Here is a 16,972-nt window from a genome sequence, read left to right on the forward strand (position 1 = left end):
GCGACGCATTATTTAATACCTAAAAAAATAAAACTGGGATTTAGTAGTTTTGACTTGTGCCCATTTTGATTGTCTGATCCTTGGTTTTCTCCCTACAGCACCCGAGCCACCCGTGATAGAGAAACTTAATATATATATTCTTCGTATGTATTTTTTGGAGGGGTGTGTTATCTTATTTCTATTACAGGGAGATACCCAAGGAAAACACACGTACTTCCAAAAATAATAAAAAAGTGGGTTGTGACGGATTGTCCCAAACAACATCGAATTTGAACAAGACGTCACAATCGTTAGAAAAGTTCCCGGATTTGAACCGGCACGAGGTCAGGGGCTTGATGCTGATCTTATTATAAAAAAAGTAATGTGTTGTCCTGTGCTTTGCACTATGCCATGAAGGCATATAGAGGTGTGGGGTTAGGCCCCACACTTTCTTGATCACAGTCGAAAATGGGGGTGATGTGATCAGGAGAATACACCTGGCTGCCTTTACCCTCCCCTCCCCCTATCCCCGAGCTTCCTCCAAGTACCCACTTTATACGACACTGAGTGGTTGCCAGAGCCACTTGAACAGGAGGAAAAAATTCTGGTTCTCCCCCGCCGGGGATCAAACCCGGGTTTGTCACATGGTAGTCAGATGCCCTAACAACTGAGCTACCACAGCTCATATTAAAAAAAGCAGTAGTTGAAGAGTAAATAGCCCATTTATAAAATGTATCCCATAATATGTTTGGGGGGGAGACATTTTCAAACTCAGTTTGTTAATAATAGTAACAATGGATATATTTTTTGTGGTTCAAGTATGTCATACCTTTATATGTATACAAATGAACAGCAACGGACAGAAGTTAAATATCATGTGTAGGTTTGAAAAAAATTGCTGCCATGTGGTGCTGGGAAGGCATATATCCCAGTCATTCACTAAGGGTTATAAAGTAAAAAAAGGTAAAACTATCCACTGTACATTAAACTGTGTTCCCAAGCTTTGATCCCAGGTACCTATTGATTATACTACATGGTCAAAGAAGAGCTGCAGACATATTGTCCAAAAAAATCTCACATGTGGAAGTCAGATGCCTTACTAATGGACCACTGATGCTCTTCTTAGTAATATTAATACTAAGTAAATTGCACATTGTCATTTGTATCGAGAACATTTATTTTTGATTTTCTACTATTCCAGTCACATATTTATTGGATGTAAACCATAGATGGTTCCGCACCATGGCTGTGCATTCTACAATTCCAGTCACATATTTATTGGATGTAAACCATAGATGGTTCTGCACCAAGGCTGTGCATTCTACAATTCCAGTCACATATTTATTGGATGTAAACCACAGATGGTTCCACACCATGGCTGTGCAGTCTAAGGTGCCATGGTTTGGGCTCTGGCCACGAGATGCACGCAGGTTAGAGTCTTCTGGGGAAAACGTAACCACTCTTCTCCTGATATTTTGGCCAGTGTATGGGACCAGTGGCCACCCACCATCATGAGGAAATTGGGGAGCTATGAATGAGTAGCGTAACCTGGTCATGGAAAACTACAACAACGACTGGGGGTTTGTCATCCTGACCACACATCACCCCGTAACTGGTGGGATGATCTCTCACCTCGAGTGAGTAAGTAGGATCAGGTGATAGGGAGACCGGCAGTCGGTAGGTAGGCCTGGGCCCTCAATGGGCTGTTCCACTATAGACCATAGATGGTCCATCAAAACTAAAATGACAATTTGTTCCTTAAATCTGGTGCACACAGGCTGAATAGTAAGAATAGTAGAATGAATGTGACCCCTGCAATTTCCTATCTGCATTAGGAGTAGAGTTAGGGTTCACAACCATCCCGGTTTGTCCGGGATTGACCAGGAATTCTTTGCCTTGTCCCGGAAGAGTGTTTTTATCTTTCCGGGTCGCAAGAAATCCCAGAATTACAGTAATTAGTAAACAAGATTTTTCAAATGATTTTTTTCTTCTTGCGGTAGGTGATCTTCATGTGTAGCATGATGCAATACTGTGTACATTCTCACCTTGATTTTATCAACAACGAAGCGTTGTCAGCATCCTCGCACAAATGTGTAACAAAGAAACAAGAGAACGCGATTGGCTGGGTTTGTTACTACGCGGTGTGTGAGTGCCAAGTACTGGACTATTATTATTGTGATTTGCAAACTATTTCTCTTGTGTACAAGTGTTTTTTTCTCGTCAAGGATGTCTCTAAGGCCGGTATCAGATTCTAGTCCATCGCCCAAGAAAAAGAAACTTAAAAGGTATTGTATTTTAAAGTATGAAGGAAAACGTGCTATACAGGTACATTATGCTTCAAAAAAACACAAAAGACAATTTAGCTAGTACTAAACAGAGTAATATTTGATCCAGATTTTTTGTTTAAAGGAGAAACCAAAGAAGATAATGTTCTAACAGTGACAGAAATAGTATCAGCATACCATGGTGTTTTTCATGGCATAAGTTTTAATGCACAAGATTGCGGAAATAAACTGCTACCGAAACACACCTGATTCAAAAATTGCAAGCGAAGTAACTTGTGGTCTAACTAAAAGTTTCTCAAGCATTATTGAGAATGTTTTGGGGCCCCATTCTCGAGAATGTCTCATTCAAAATTTAAAAACCGAGAATGGTTATTTTAGCATTAGTTCGGATGCCTCAAATGTAGGAAATAAAAAAATTCTTTCTTCTAACTGTTCAATATTTCAATCCAAAAACTGGGGTGAATCATGGGGTTCTAGATTTTTACCAAGATTCAAATGAAAGTAGTGAAGCTATTTGTAATCGCATCACAACCATTTTAAACAACAATGACTTGGATATAACCCATATATCTGCATATTCGGCTGACAATGCCTCTGTACATTATGTGAAACATGTTTCAGTTTATCAGAAGTTACTGTTACATAACAAAAAAATTATACAAACAAACTGCAAGTGCCACATTTTAAATAATTGCGTAAAGTCTGCCGTAAAAGCATTTAGGTATATTGATATTGAAGCATTTGCCATTAAAGTGTATAATGAATTTTCCTCATCTGCCAAACAAAATGAGGAGCTAAAACAATTATTTGACTTTGTTGATGTTTAATATAAAACAGTTCTAAGATACGTGCCTACACGTTGGTTTTCATTGTATCCTGCCATTGAACGCCTTCTGTTAAACTGAAAAGCTCTTAAGTCTTACTTTTTATCCCAAGGGAAAGGAGAGTGCAGTAACATGCTGTGGACAGTATTCAGTGGAAGTGAGGATGATGATTCCATTCATTTGTGTACATTATGGTTTATCCACAATGTGCTTAAATTATTCTATATCAGCATTCAGCATTTAGAAAACAAGTCTTTTACGTCCACTGAACTGCATACCTTAATGAGTAAAGTGAAATCTGAGCTTCAATGCAAACAAAATGATAAATTTTATGGCAGTGAAGCAAAAAGAATGCTAAATAATATGAAAAATGAAGACAAAAGGAAGTTCGAAACAAGTGCAAATGTTTTTTTTTTTTTTTGAAAAAGCGCTAATGTACATTTCAAAGTGGTATAATTTTGAAGATTCAATTTTTAAGAAAATGGCTGTTTTGTCTTTACGCAACCCACCCACATGAGAAGAAATTGAGGAGTTGATTAACTGCCTGCGGATCAGCATAAATTTAGATCAGCTGTACAAAGATTTTTGTGTTCTGAGAAGTACAATAGACTCCCTCAATAAAGAAACCGTGGAAGAAAAGTGGATATCTTTCTTTGAAAAAGCTCCAGAATGCAAAGAACTTCTAAAATTAGTATCATTTGTGTTGCCAGTGTCTGTTGGAAATTCATTTTGTGAGCGAGTGTTTAGTGTAATGGGCTATATGTATACGGACATGAGAAACAGATTAAGTGAGAATCAACCAAAAGCTGAAATACGGGTAAAAATAAACTACAGCATGACTTGCAAGGAGTTCTACGATTATGTGAAGGGTAGGCCTGACTTAGTGAAAAGAGGCAAATCTCAAGATAAATACAGGTTTAAAGTATCAGCTGTGATGGCTGCCTCTGCCACATCTAGTACGAAAGATGCAACATGCAACTGAAGCATCGCTGTCCCTGCATTTTGTAAGTATCAGATTATTAAAATAGCTTAAAAATGCATTCGGACTTTTTTTTTAATACTCCTAAGATTTGGGGGGGGGGGGGGTTGTCCTTGTCCCAGAATTCTTCAGCTCAGAGTTGGGAACCCTAAGTAGAGTACAATGAAATTTTATTACCCTGCCACATTCTATAAAAGCTACCAACCTAAAACTAGATCTTTTATTCATTTGTTATTTTCTTATCAGTCTTTACAAAAAATTATTTGAATCAAATATGAAAATGCAAAGAGGTGTGTTCATCTGGTATGGATGAAAGAACAAGTGCTGTGAGTGAACCATGTTTGAAGGCAAGATCATAAGTCGATACTTCTTCAGTAGTTAAAGTTTCGTAATTGCTCAACATTTCCATGATGTGTACAAATCCTCAAGCATAATTTATACTAATGTCTTAACGTTATTTGATAAATTAAGTCAAGAGATTTGGAAAAGACAAAAAGAGCATATGGGATGATTGTGGAGAAATCTGATATGAGGGCTGAAGAAAACCCAAAACAATGGTGGAACTAAAATGTTGCAATGGACCTAAAAGAAATTGCTGAGGAAGGGGTCAAGATTGACTTGTTTGTGTCCTGTACAGAAAGAGATAGAAACCTCATATTAATGTACACTCATGCTCGTAAATTAAGGATAATGATGAATCTTGTACAAAGAAATATTTGATGTGCACGTTGCAGCTTGAAATGATGTCCGGGTACTGTACCAAAGAACCTGTGTTGACTATGACCTTGATCCAGTGTGTGGTGGCGCTGTAAGCAGACAAATGACTCACAGGAGCGAAACTGCTGACCAGAGTACAGTGCCTATATGAAGTGTGCAGTTGTGTTCGGTTGTGCGAATGGTGAGTGTGTGTGTAAAATGGCTCAACAAACACATATTGATGATGCAGTGAGGGGAAGGATACTTGGGCGGCTAGAGGTGGGCCAAAGACAGCAGGTCGTGTCACAGGTGCTCCATGTGCCACAAAGTGTCATCTCACGAGTATGGCAATGATTACAACAGACTGGAAACGTGTCTCGGCACTACAGCAGTGGACGTCCACAGTGTACAAAACCACGAGAACACTGGTATCTCACCGTAAGTGCCTGGAGACACTGACGGAGTATGCCGGGGGCCTTGCTCGAGACCTTGCAGCTGCCACTGGAACAGTTGTTTCCAGACACACTGTGTACAGACGACTCAACAGGCACAGTTTATTCGCCCGGAGGTCTGCAATTTGCATTCCACTGTCACATGGTCACAGAGTAGCCCGTAACATGGTGTAGAGAACACAGGACATGGACAATGGAAGAATGGTCTCGGGTACTCTTCACTGACGAGTCCAGGTATAGTCTCAACAATGATTCTCATCGTGTAACCATCTGGCATGAAACAGGAACCAGATACCGACCCGGTACCATCATCAAAAGGGACCAGTATGGAGGTGGTGGTGTCATGGTGTGGGGTGGCATTATCCTGGGTTCACGTACACCCTTGCATATCTTCGACAGAGGTACTGTAACAGGTCAGGTGTACCGGGATGTTATTCTGCAAGACTACGTTCGTCTTTTCAGAGGTGCAGTCTGTCCTACGTTCCTCCTGATGGATGACAATGCTAAGCCACACCGAGCAGCTATTGTGGAGGAGTATTTTCAAACAGAAGACATCATACGAATGGAGTGGCCTGCCTATTCCCCTGATCTCAACCCAATCGAACATGCTTGGAACCTTGGAACGCTCTAGGCCGAGGTGTCGCCGCACGTCTTCCACCTCATCGGACTCTTCAGGAGCTCCGACAGGCACAGGTGCAAGAATGGGAGGCCATACCCCAACAGCTGCTCGACAACCTGCTCCAGAGTATGCCAAGCCATTGTACTGCATGTGTCAATGTGCATGGGCATCACATTCCATACTGAAACCTGTGCACATGCTCAAAGAACTGTGGAACAATATTTTACAATCTCCCTTGCTTTGTATCATATGTGCGCACTTTGGTTTTTCTCACGTTTTCTGCAATAAACAGGGTTAAACAGGGTATGTGGATGTCTTTCTTGTGTGTTCAACATGTGTCTGTGCTACCACAACTAGTTTGTTTCAGTGCTGTATCGTGGGGCACCAAAACCTCTATTATCTTTAATTTATGAGCATGAGTGTAGTATAAATCTGTAAGATTACTAATATTAGAGTTTTGTTGGTACAACTAGTGTCAGGATATGAATAGCCTTGCCATTTTTTGTCCACACACTTAAAAGAATCTAAACTTGACCCTGCTTTTCACAGAAAGATGCAAGTATTATAATTACATTTAACTACACACCTGTGGTTGGCTTATCTTCCACAACTGCAGACATCCATCACCGCTAGCACTAACAACAGTGTCTGCATTGGCTTCACTCCACACAACATCAAAAAGACCATCAGTCCATTGAAATGACGCTATTTCCACAATGGTACCCGCAGGAGTAACTTCAAGCACAAAGAGGGTTCCACCACCTGAGAATTGTGAAAAATATTAACACATAATACTTTTTGCCTTATAAGAACAATCAAGTATGGTAAAAAAAAAATATTATGAGAAGTATTATTGTTATGATCTACGGGTGATCCTGAAAAGTTGGTACTGGGATTGGGAAAAAAATCCCATAACAATCCCAACTTAGGGAAATGATTTCCAGACCTCTTGGAATCTTAAACAGTTTGGGAATTCTAAATGGTCATTTCTTTTAAAAATGGTTAACTCTCAATATTCTCTGCACTGTAAGTGTCTTACACTTCTCGGAAATTTGTTAGTTATAATTCCAGAAATGTAAAAAACAATAGCTTACCGCAAAATTACATATAGAATTCGAGATTTCCACAGTATCAGGAAATTTTGCACATTTCCAATTACAAAAATTTCCCTACTTGGTCAGGAAATTTTTTCTTTTCCTGTTGGGTCATTCCATGTCAATTCGCCAAACAGATTTCGAGGATACTTTGAAGGAATAATATTAAAAATTAACACGTTGGCCGAAGATTCCCTTTGAACTTGTCTGTATTTTTGTTTCACTAATCCTCTAAGTAACAGTTGGGTTGAAAAGTTCGTAGGCTAACATAGTAAAAAATATTTTTTTGACAAAATTCGATTTTATTATTCAATATAGTTGCCTTCAAGGGCGATACAACGATTATAGCGGTCATACAATTTTTCGATGCCATTTTTGTAGTACGATTTCTCTTTAGCCTCAAAATAGGCCTCAGTTTCGGCGATTACCTCTTCATCAGTGCTAAATTTCTTTCCAGCGAGCATTCTTTTAAGGTCTGCAGACAGGAAAAAGTCACTGGGGGCCAGATCTGGAGAATATGGTGGATGGGGAAGAAATTCGTAGTCTAATTCATATAATTTTGCCATCGTTTTCATTGATTTGTGACACGGTGCATTGTCTTGATGAAACAGCACTTTTTTCTTCTTCAAATGGGGCTGTTTTTTCGTGATTTCATCCTTTAAACGCTCCAACAACACTATGTAATAATCGCTGTTGATGGTCTGGCCCTTTTTGAGGTAATCGATGAATATAATACCATGCGCATCCCAGAATACTGATGCCATAACCTTGCCAGCCGACTGTTGCGTCTTTCCACGCTTTGGATTCGGTTCATCACGTGCAGTCCACTCGGCTGACTGTCGATTGGACTCTGGAGTGTAGTTATGGAGCCATGTTTCATCCATTGTAATATATCGACGGAAAAATTCGTGTTTATTACAGTTGAATATCGCTAAACATTGCTCCGAATCATCAAAACGTTGTTGCTTTTGATCGATTGTGAGCACGCACGGCACCCATTTTGCACACAGCTTTCGCATGTTCAAATATTCATGCACAATATGTCCAACACGTTCCTTTGATATTTTTAAAGTCTCAGCTATCTCGATCAACTTCACTTTACGATCATTTAAAATTATTTTGTGGACTTTTTTGATGTTTTCGTCGGTAACAGCCTCTTTGGGGCGTCCACTGCATGCATCGTCTTCAATGCTCATTTCGCCTTGTTTAAATTTATCAAACCATTTCTCAACGGTTGATTTTCCTGGTGCAGAGTCCGAATAATGTTTATCAAGCCAAGAATTGGCTTCAACAGTAATTTTTTTTTTGCCAAAAAGCAATGCTTTATTAACACACGAAATTCTTTTTTATCCATTTTTTCACAATAACAAAAGCTGCGTCACTCACAATGCTATATCTCACGAACTAATTATCCGGCAGCTGTGAAATTTATACACGTATCTTTTGAAGGTTAGTACTAAGTAAAAATCACATGGATCTAATTCTAGTAACGCCATCTATGAGTCAGCCTACGAACTTTTCAGCCCAACTGTTATGATCTAATATACAGGGTGCGGCAGAAATAGTAAACTGGTTTTAATAATCCATGGTTTCGTTTGTTGCAGAGTCATTCTTGCAGAGAAGGCATGTAGCGGGTACCTTGAAAAATAGGTGGCAAGTGTATGTTCCGTCAGTGATGGGTGTAGTTAGCCATGGAGCGCTGAACAGTGCCAGAGCATATTTGTGCTGTAGAGTGCTTTATTAGGAGTCTCCTTATCACCAAAACCCAGAGAACAATTCAAAGACAACTGAATCGAAGTGATGCACCTTTCTCCTGTTGCTATACGTTGTTGGTCAAGACAATGGTGTGAAGAATAAATCAGCACCCGGCAGACCATGGTCAGTGCAAACACTGCTAATACCACCCTACAGATTAACTAACTATCTAGCCTTCTTAAACCCGAAGGTTCATGGCTGCAGCAACACAGGCCTTCCATCTTTCCCTATCTTGAGCAACATCTATATACTCTTTTCCATACCTACCGATTTCCTTTACGTCCATCTCAACGTTGTCCCTCCATCTTCGTCTTGGCCTTCCTATAGGTCTCTTTCCATTAGGTTTCCCAACAAGAATCCTGTAAACTCCTCTTTCCTCTCCCATTCGTGCCACATGGCCTGCCTACCTGAGTCTTCTTGATTTAATTATTCTAATAATATCTGGACATGAATACAAATTATGTAGTTCTAAATTCTCCACTCAACTATCTCCTCATCCCTTTTAGGTCCAAATATTTTCCTAAGGATCTTATTTTCAAATACTCTCAATTTGTGTTCCTCTTTCAATGTAAGGGACCAAGTTTCACACCCATATAATACTACAGGCAATATTACTGTTTTGTATATTTTAACTTTTAGTTTCTTAGATATTAAACGAGAAGACAAAAGTTTATGAAGAGAGAAGTAACATGCATTTCCTGAATTAAGCCTACTTTTTATTTCCTCTTTAATATAATTTTCATTTGTTAATATTACTCCTAAGTATTTGAATTTGGAAACTGGGTCAAACGAGTTGTTATCAATAATTAGATTTTGATTATTACCTAACACTTGGTTTCGGCCTGTAAGCATATATTTAGTTTTCTCTTTGTTAACTTCCAAACCTATCTCTTTAGCAGTTTTGAAAAATATTTTAGCATTATTCTTAATTGTATTTATATCATCCCCTAATAAGTCTACACCATCTGCATATGCTAACAACTGAGTCATACCATTTAATTTTAGTACTTCTTTAGTCCTTTGTGGCCGCGGTGGCTCAGTCGGTAACGTGTCTGACTACCATGCTAAAGGTCCCAGGTTCATCCCCAGCCAGTTCAAATCCGGGAACTTTTCTAACATTGGAAGCAGCCCCGGTGCCCACCCAGCGTCGAATAACATGGGCACCTGGGGGCAACCCTGGGGGATAAAGGCAGTCAGGGGTGTGATGCTGATCACATCACCCCCACTGATGACCGTATCAAGAAAGTGTAGGGCATTACCCCCACACTCCCTATACGCCTTCATGGCGTGGTGCTATGCACAGGGGAGCACTTTAGCTTTCTTTTCACTTTCGTTAGTTTCTTTTACCTTCCTAACAGCATATTCTAAGGCAAAATTAAAGAGCAATGGAGATAATGCATCTCCTTGTTTTAACCCATCATGAATTGTAAATTTATCAGACACATTAAAACCCACACGAATTTTACTTTCTGTTTTACTGGTGCATACTTTTATCATACTAACAAGCTTCTTAGGTATTCCAAACTCAACTAATATATTATATAATTTATCTCATTTGACAGAATCATATGCTTTTTTGAAATCAATGAATAGCTGATGGACATTTTGATTATATTCCCACTTTTTTTCAAGTGTCTGTCTGATGTGAAAAATTTGATCTGTAATTGATCTGTTATGTTTAAATCCACATTGATAATCAGCTATGATTTCATTAGCATATGGGTTTAGTCTTGTTAAAAGAATGTTAGATAATATTTTATATGTTGTTGAGAGTAGAGAAATTACAAAGTAATTATTGCAGTTCATTTTATCACCTTTTTTAAACACAGGGACAATTATGGATTCTTTCCACTGTCGAGGGATTTCTTCTTTATTCCATATTAAACAAATTAATTTATGAATTTGACATATTAACGAATTTCCACCATATTTAATTAACTCAGCTGGTAATAAATCAATGCCAGGTGCTTTGTTATTATTTAGCCTTTTAATAGCATTGTTAACTTCAGTCAAGTTAGGTTCTGGAACTAAAGGTCCTGCTGTGTGCACTTCATTTACTTCTGATTTATCTCCTACATGAACATTTAAAAGGTCATTAAAGTAGTTCTTCCATCTATTTAGAATATCGTTTGGGTCAGCTAGAAAATCACCGTCTTTATCTTTAATCAAGTTTACTTTAGGTTGCCAACCCTTTCTAAATTCATTTACACCTCTATATAAATCTCTGGTATTTTGGTTTTTGCTGTTTGTTTCAATTTCGTTAATTTTGCTTTTCAAGTAATCTCTTTTTTTACTTCTAAACATGGGGTTAACTTCTCGCTTTATTCTATTATAATTGTTTAGATTTGTATCATCAGAGTTATTTAACCACCTAAGTCTAGCCTGATTCCTTATTTCTATTAGATTATGACATTTATTATCAAACCATGGCTTACTTTTTCTTGGTTTATGGTATCCTATACTTTCTTTAGCTGCTCATTCTATTGCATTACGTATGTGCTCCCAATTCTTATTAAAACCTGTTTCATTTATATTCTCATCGTCATTTAAATCCTACAAAACATCAAATCTATTGGACAGTTTAATTTTGTAATCTTTCTTAATTCTTACATCAGCAAATTTTCCTGTATTAAATTTTAGAACTTTTAGATTTTGTTGCTTATGATTTATCACTGAGAGTCTTTCTCTTAATTTAGCAAATTACTAAATAATGGTCACTAGCACAGTCAGCACCTCTATGTGTATGAACGTCAATTATACTAGTATGCCTTCTCTTATCAATGAGAATATGATCTATCTGATTATGAGTTTTACCATCTGGAGAAGACTAGGTATATTTATGGATATCTTTATGTTTAAAAGTGGTACTTTTGACAAGTAAATTCTTTGAGGTTGCAAAAGTAATCAATCTTATACCATTATCATTACTTAATTCATGAAGACTTTCTTTACCAATCGTGGGTTTAAATGTACCTTCTTTGCAAATCTGTGCATTACAGTCACCTAACAGAATTTTCATATCATACTGAGAAAATTTATCAAAGACCTGTTCTAACTCTGCATAAAAATCATCTTTATCTTCCGTTGGAGCATGTATGTTTATTAAAAAAATTTTACACCACCTACGCTGTAAAACTGCATATGATATCCTATCATTAATAAATTCTACTGTTTTAAGAGCCGAGATAATTCTATTATTTATGAAAAAGCCTTTTCCAAAATTATGATTTTCAGTACCACCATAGAAAAAAGTATAATTTTTAGTTTTACTATTCCATTCTCCTGCCCACCTAACTTCCTGGACAGCTACTACATCTAATTTATACTTAACTATCTCATTAACTGTACACTGAAATGCCCCAGGCCAGTAAAGGCTCAGAACATTCCAGGTGCCTAATTTAATATCCTTATTCCTAATGTAGATCTTATCCTTAGTCCAGGGACCTCCCAAAGTAGTCCCCACCCGGAGATCCGAATGGGGGACTATTTTACCTCCGGAATATTTTACCTTGGGAACATCCATGGCCTCATATTGCTGTTTCTTGACATGTCTTTTACAGTGCAGAGTTGTCAGCTCTGCGCCTAACCCCCAATATGAATGGAGGACCGCACCAATCGTTGGTCAGCGGATCCCTCGGATCTAGCTGGGAGGATCACATTGTAGTCCACCAACCATACCCCACATCTGCCGATTGTGGGACGCTCATAGAGCCATGACAGGACAGCTCTGTAAATCCCAACAGAGCAAAATGTTGACCATTTCACTCTGTTGGTTGACTAACTGCAGTGAACAAGTCACTGGGCGATGAGGTCGTCACATCCCAAGATGAATATTTGTGCGGACAAATGTTACTTCAAATCCATCATAAGCTCCATACCAGTGTGTTTCTTATGCAAGTTGGTGTGCCACCAACGTCGTTGTTTCCTCTTCTTCTTGCACAAACTAGCCATCACTAAAGCCACACGACTCATCACCAAAATCGCATACGATCGAAGACCTGATAACAAGATGAACACTGAACAAATGATTGCCTGTGCTTCGCGGTTTCCCATGGATCGTTGGAAGTTTGCTGGTAAGAATAATTTCAGCGAACGGTTCACAAGCGGCTTGCAAACTGTTCGGTTCGCACATGTATACGCACCTTTATATTCGGCATTTGTAAATGTTCTAAACATGTATTTCATATTTGTAATGTTGTATTTTGAAATAATACACATTGCATGAGTAAAATATATGTAGCCACTAACCCTTTGTAAACAAAGAAGGGGGGGAGGTGCATGCAGGAAAACGTGATTTGTTCAAAACAGCAAGGACGTAGAACATGGAGATTTATCCAGAAACACCACTTATCCACACTGTAACTTTAGAGGATTTTGCTTTGGAACACAGATAAATTAACCAATTACTCCACAGTTGCATAGAATTATAATTTATCATATGCACTGCATTTATCTAAGAACTCACCTGCTAGACCAAAATATTGGGAGGTAGCACAGACAAGTTTCTCTGGTTGAAATGGTGAAAATCTCACAGAGTAACCATGGCGGTTTGGAGTTAGAAACGTAGGCATTGTCAGCTGGAAAGATGAATTACATAAGTTAAGTACATATGCATTGTTAAAATGACGAAGACAATTATCTACACAATCTTTTGTAAGTAGGATAAAAGGTTTCCCATGTAATGAGTGCTATGAATCAATCATATTCTCTTCATAATCAAACACTCAAAGATTAATTATTTAATTTTGATAGTGTTACTTCAGTAATTATTTACCCAAATGCATGATCACAAACACAATAGAATAATAAAATTGGTTCAAGCCTCTGCAATGGCATAGTATTAGTAATGCAATTCTGATTATCCCATGTGAAGATACAGCAACAAATATCTATTCCATATCATTCAAAAACTGTCATCGGATAGATTTCTATAATACTCAGATGCAAAAAAATGAATGTCTACGGCATGGGGAACTAAGAACTGTTAGCATCAAGGTTACCAAAACGATCAAACCTACAACTCATAACGCAGGGTAGAGAAGTATTGAACTAGAAGGCACGGTCATTAACAGGGCCCGGATTTTGATGACCTAAAAATCTTTGAAAAATTACCTTTAAAATGACAACAAAAATCCTGTAAAATGACCTAAAATCTTTGGAAAATGACCCAAAAAATTCGTACAAAACTCAATCTGCTTATTGAAAATAATATATATATTCCAAGACAAACAATTTAACAATTGCTTCTTCACCATGGTCAGTGAAGTCAAGTCGTAAGCTGTATGCATCAAGAAAGCGCAGAGAAATTACTGAAGCTGTGGGTGAGTACACCAAAACAAAACTGACCAAACTATTCAAAGTAGAAATTCAATCTGCAGAAGAAAATGAACCAAAAGAAGCTTGTGCAACTTGCCCAGAATTTATATCAAACATAATTCAGCTGTTGAATCGTGTAAATCCTACAATGAAAATGTGCAAGTTCTAACAATTATCCCAGTGTCACTTTCTAAGGTACAAATTTTGCACCACATTCCATCTGCAACAAAATACATGGTGGACAAAACAAGAAATGTGAGGCCGCAAAAGGAGTGTTTGGAAAACCGGATCCCTATTATGATCATCCTGTGAATGAAGCACATGTTCAAATTGCACAGTCATTTTATCTGGAAGATAAATGGGACTCTTCTCACCAGAGTGCCAACAAAATAGACACTATCACTATAACAGTTGCAGGAGAAAAAGTGGTGAAAGTGAAAAGACACATGACCCGCATTATTAAAGAAACTTTCGCCATCTTCCACATTGGAAGATCAAAATTTTATGCACTATGACCTAAGTGGGTGGTTCCACACCCACCTAGAGATGTCTGTGTGTGTGTTTTGTGCCAATTTTGAACTTTGTGTGGTAACTTTGAAGAACTTATTTGAAGGCATGATATATGACACCTTGGTTGGACGTGTGAAGTCGTTAGTAGTCTGTGACGTAGAGCGAGAGACCTGTTTGTTTCAGGAATGTGGTGACTGCCCTGGAAAGGGAGGACTTGGTCTGGAAAACATAGCAGATGACTCTTCGGAAGTTACATATGCAACATGGGAGGAAAATAAACTCATTAAGAAAACTGTTGCCATTGATACCTTCATTGACGAACTTGGGAAATGGACAGTGAAAGCAGTAACACACCAATATGTGAAGAAATTGCAACAACAACACATTGCAGAAGTGAAGGTACGTGTAGAGGCTGAACAACTATGTTTAGTGCTTCACTGTGATTTTGCTGAGAACTGGTCTGTGATTCTGCCACAAGAAGTACAAGGGTATCACTGGAGTAATGACCAAGTTTTATTTACAGGAGTCACATATTTTCAAAACAAGACCACAAGTGTTGCATTTATAAGTGATGACAGAGGGCATGACTCAGCACATGCATTGTTGGCAATATGCAAAATTCAACAACAGCTGCAATCACAGGCAGAAAAGATCGTCTCTCTCTCTCTCTCAGAGAAAAAGAGAGAGAGAGAGAGAAGGGGGAGGGTGTGGGTGGGTGAAAGAGAGAGAGAAAGAGAGAGGGAGAGAAAAGATCATCATTATTTCTGATGGTGCACTTCAAAAATCGTTACCAACTGTTTGAATTGATTAAATCGCTTGTGCCAATGGAGTGGGTATACAATGATGCTGGTCATGGGAAGGGGCCTTGCGATGGTGTAGGAGGCCTGCTGAAGCACCACGCTACAAAACATAATATTTCCAGCCCAAGTACAGCTGCAATTCAGAATGCCGAGGATTTTACAAGAGTGATGAAGTCATACACATTAACAGCCCTCATCCTGTTGCCCAAAGAGGAAGTTGAAGAATTCCATCAGCAGAAAATGGTCCAACCAAACTACCCCTGTGAAAGAAATTCAGAAGACACATGTCTGGACTCAAAGTGATGGGCGAACCTATATTGCACGAACTTTAAAGAGCAAGAAAGAAGAAATTTCATTTGTCCAACCAAGGTCTCAAAAACGGCAGGAGAATATTCAGATTCACAACCTACAAAGAGGGATGTTTGTGGCCTGTGTGTATGACTGTGACTGGTGGATTGCAGAGGTTATAGATATCAGTTGTGAGTTAAATTAAATCGTCATGAACTTTATGCTACCACATGGACCGGCTGCTGGATATAGATTTCAAAGTGCAAGACAGCGACACCACCACCAGTGCTCACTTTCAATTCGCGATGTTTTAAAGATTTTGGGTGCCCCAGTTCCTATTGGTCCAACAGGAAGGCATCACTCAATATCAAAGGAAGATACTGATGCAGTTGAACAAATTTTTAGTTCATTGAATTGCTACTTTCAGTTCAGTAAGCAGAGTGCACAGAAGTGGTATGCTTTGGAACCTGTAATATGTTTTGGAACTTGCACATATATTTTGAAAGCTGTGTCTGTTACATATCTTTATGAAGAAATAAAATGCCATGTCAAATAAGACTAGATTTTGATTTCAGGAGACCAATATGTGAGAATGTGGTAATGGAAACTGGTTTAATGTATGACAAAATTTTCAAATGTTCGTAAAACCTGTTAAAACTCAAAAGCGGAAGTTCTCCGTTTCAGGGAATACAGTACTGTATGGTACTGATCAACAGTCAAAAATCAAAATTTTTGGGATTGGCATTTTTAAAAAAAAAATATTTTTGATTTTTCAAAAAAAAATTCAGAAGGTAGCTAGAGAACTTGGACACATATTTTCAAACAGTGGTAATCACTTTAATCAGAAAATTCTTTTTCTCTATCCAGAGATAGAGCATTTTAATATTTTGCACGTGAGAAATGACGCCCGAGGTGCCATCTTTGGTAGCCTGTATCTCGGGTCAGGAATTTTTTTTGGACAAAACAAAAAAATACGGGTTTCTTATTTTGTCCTGAATTTTAACATATGTTTAATTCAATAACATCGGAGACTATGAAGGTAAGATTTTTTCTTTGTCTGCCTGAATTGATATGGACTATGCCATTACATTCACACATTCGAAGTGACTCATTGTAATATTGGGGGTCGTTAACCCACTTTACCCCCTCGAGAATTATTTTTAAGTTGTTATAAATAGACAGATTTTGATGTTTTACGTAAGATAAAATTGGTTTGAGCTTGGGGAAAACACAAACAACAGATATATTTTATTTAATAAAATACATCAATTTATATTTTATTTGGTTTTTGACGGGGTCTGCAAAAATACCACCTGACTTTTTGGTGGAGTCTAATTATCCTGCAAATTTTATTTTGCATAAATTTTGCACGATA

The 16,972-nt window shown here is 38.1% G+C and overlaps 1 protein-coding gene across 4 annotated transcripts in view; it reads right to left on the minus strand.

Annotated features, from left to right (window-relative positions):
* The window catches only part of Pex7 (peroxisomal biogenesis factor 7), an 81,748-nt gene that overhangs the window by 54,209 nt on the left and 10,567 nt on the right, over positions 1–16,972 (minus strand). For all 4 annotated transcript variants that reach the window (XM_083140576.1, XM_083140577.1, XM_083140578.1 and 1 more), the window contains exons 2-3: positions 13,149–13,260; positions 6,421–6,596 (exon numbers count right to left, since the gene is read on the minus strand). In XM_083140576.1, coding sequence (XP_082996702.1) covers positions 6,421–6,596; positions 13,149–13,260 — 288 coding nt within the window. The remainder of the gene's footprint in view (positions 1–6,420; positions 6,597–13,148; positions 13,261–16,972) is intronic.

The sequence above is a fragment of the Lepisma saccharinum genome, chromosome 18 (genome assembly GCF_977018435.1).
Source record: "Lepisma saccharinum chromosome 18, izLepSacc3.1, whole genome shotgun sequence".
NCBI classification, from domain to species: domain Eukaryota; kingdom Metazoa; phylum Arthropoda; class Insecta; order Zygentoma; family Lepismatidae; genus Lepisma; species Lepisma saccharinum.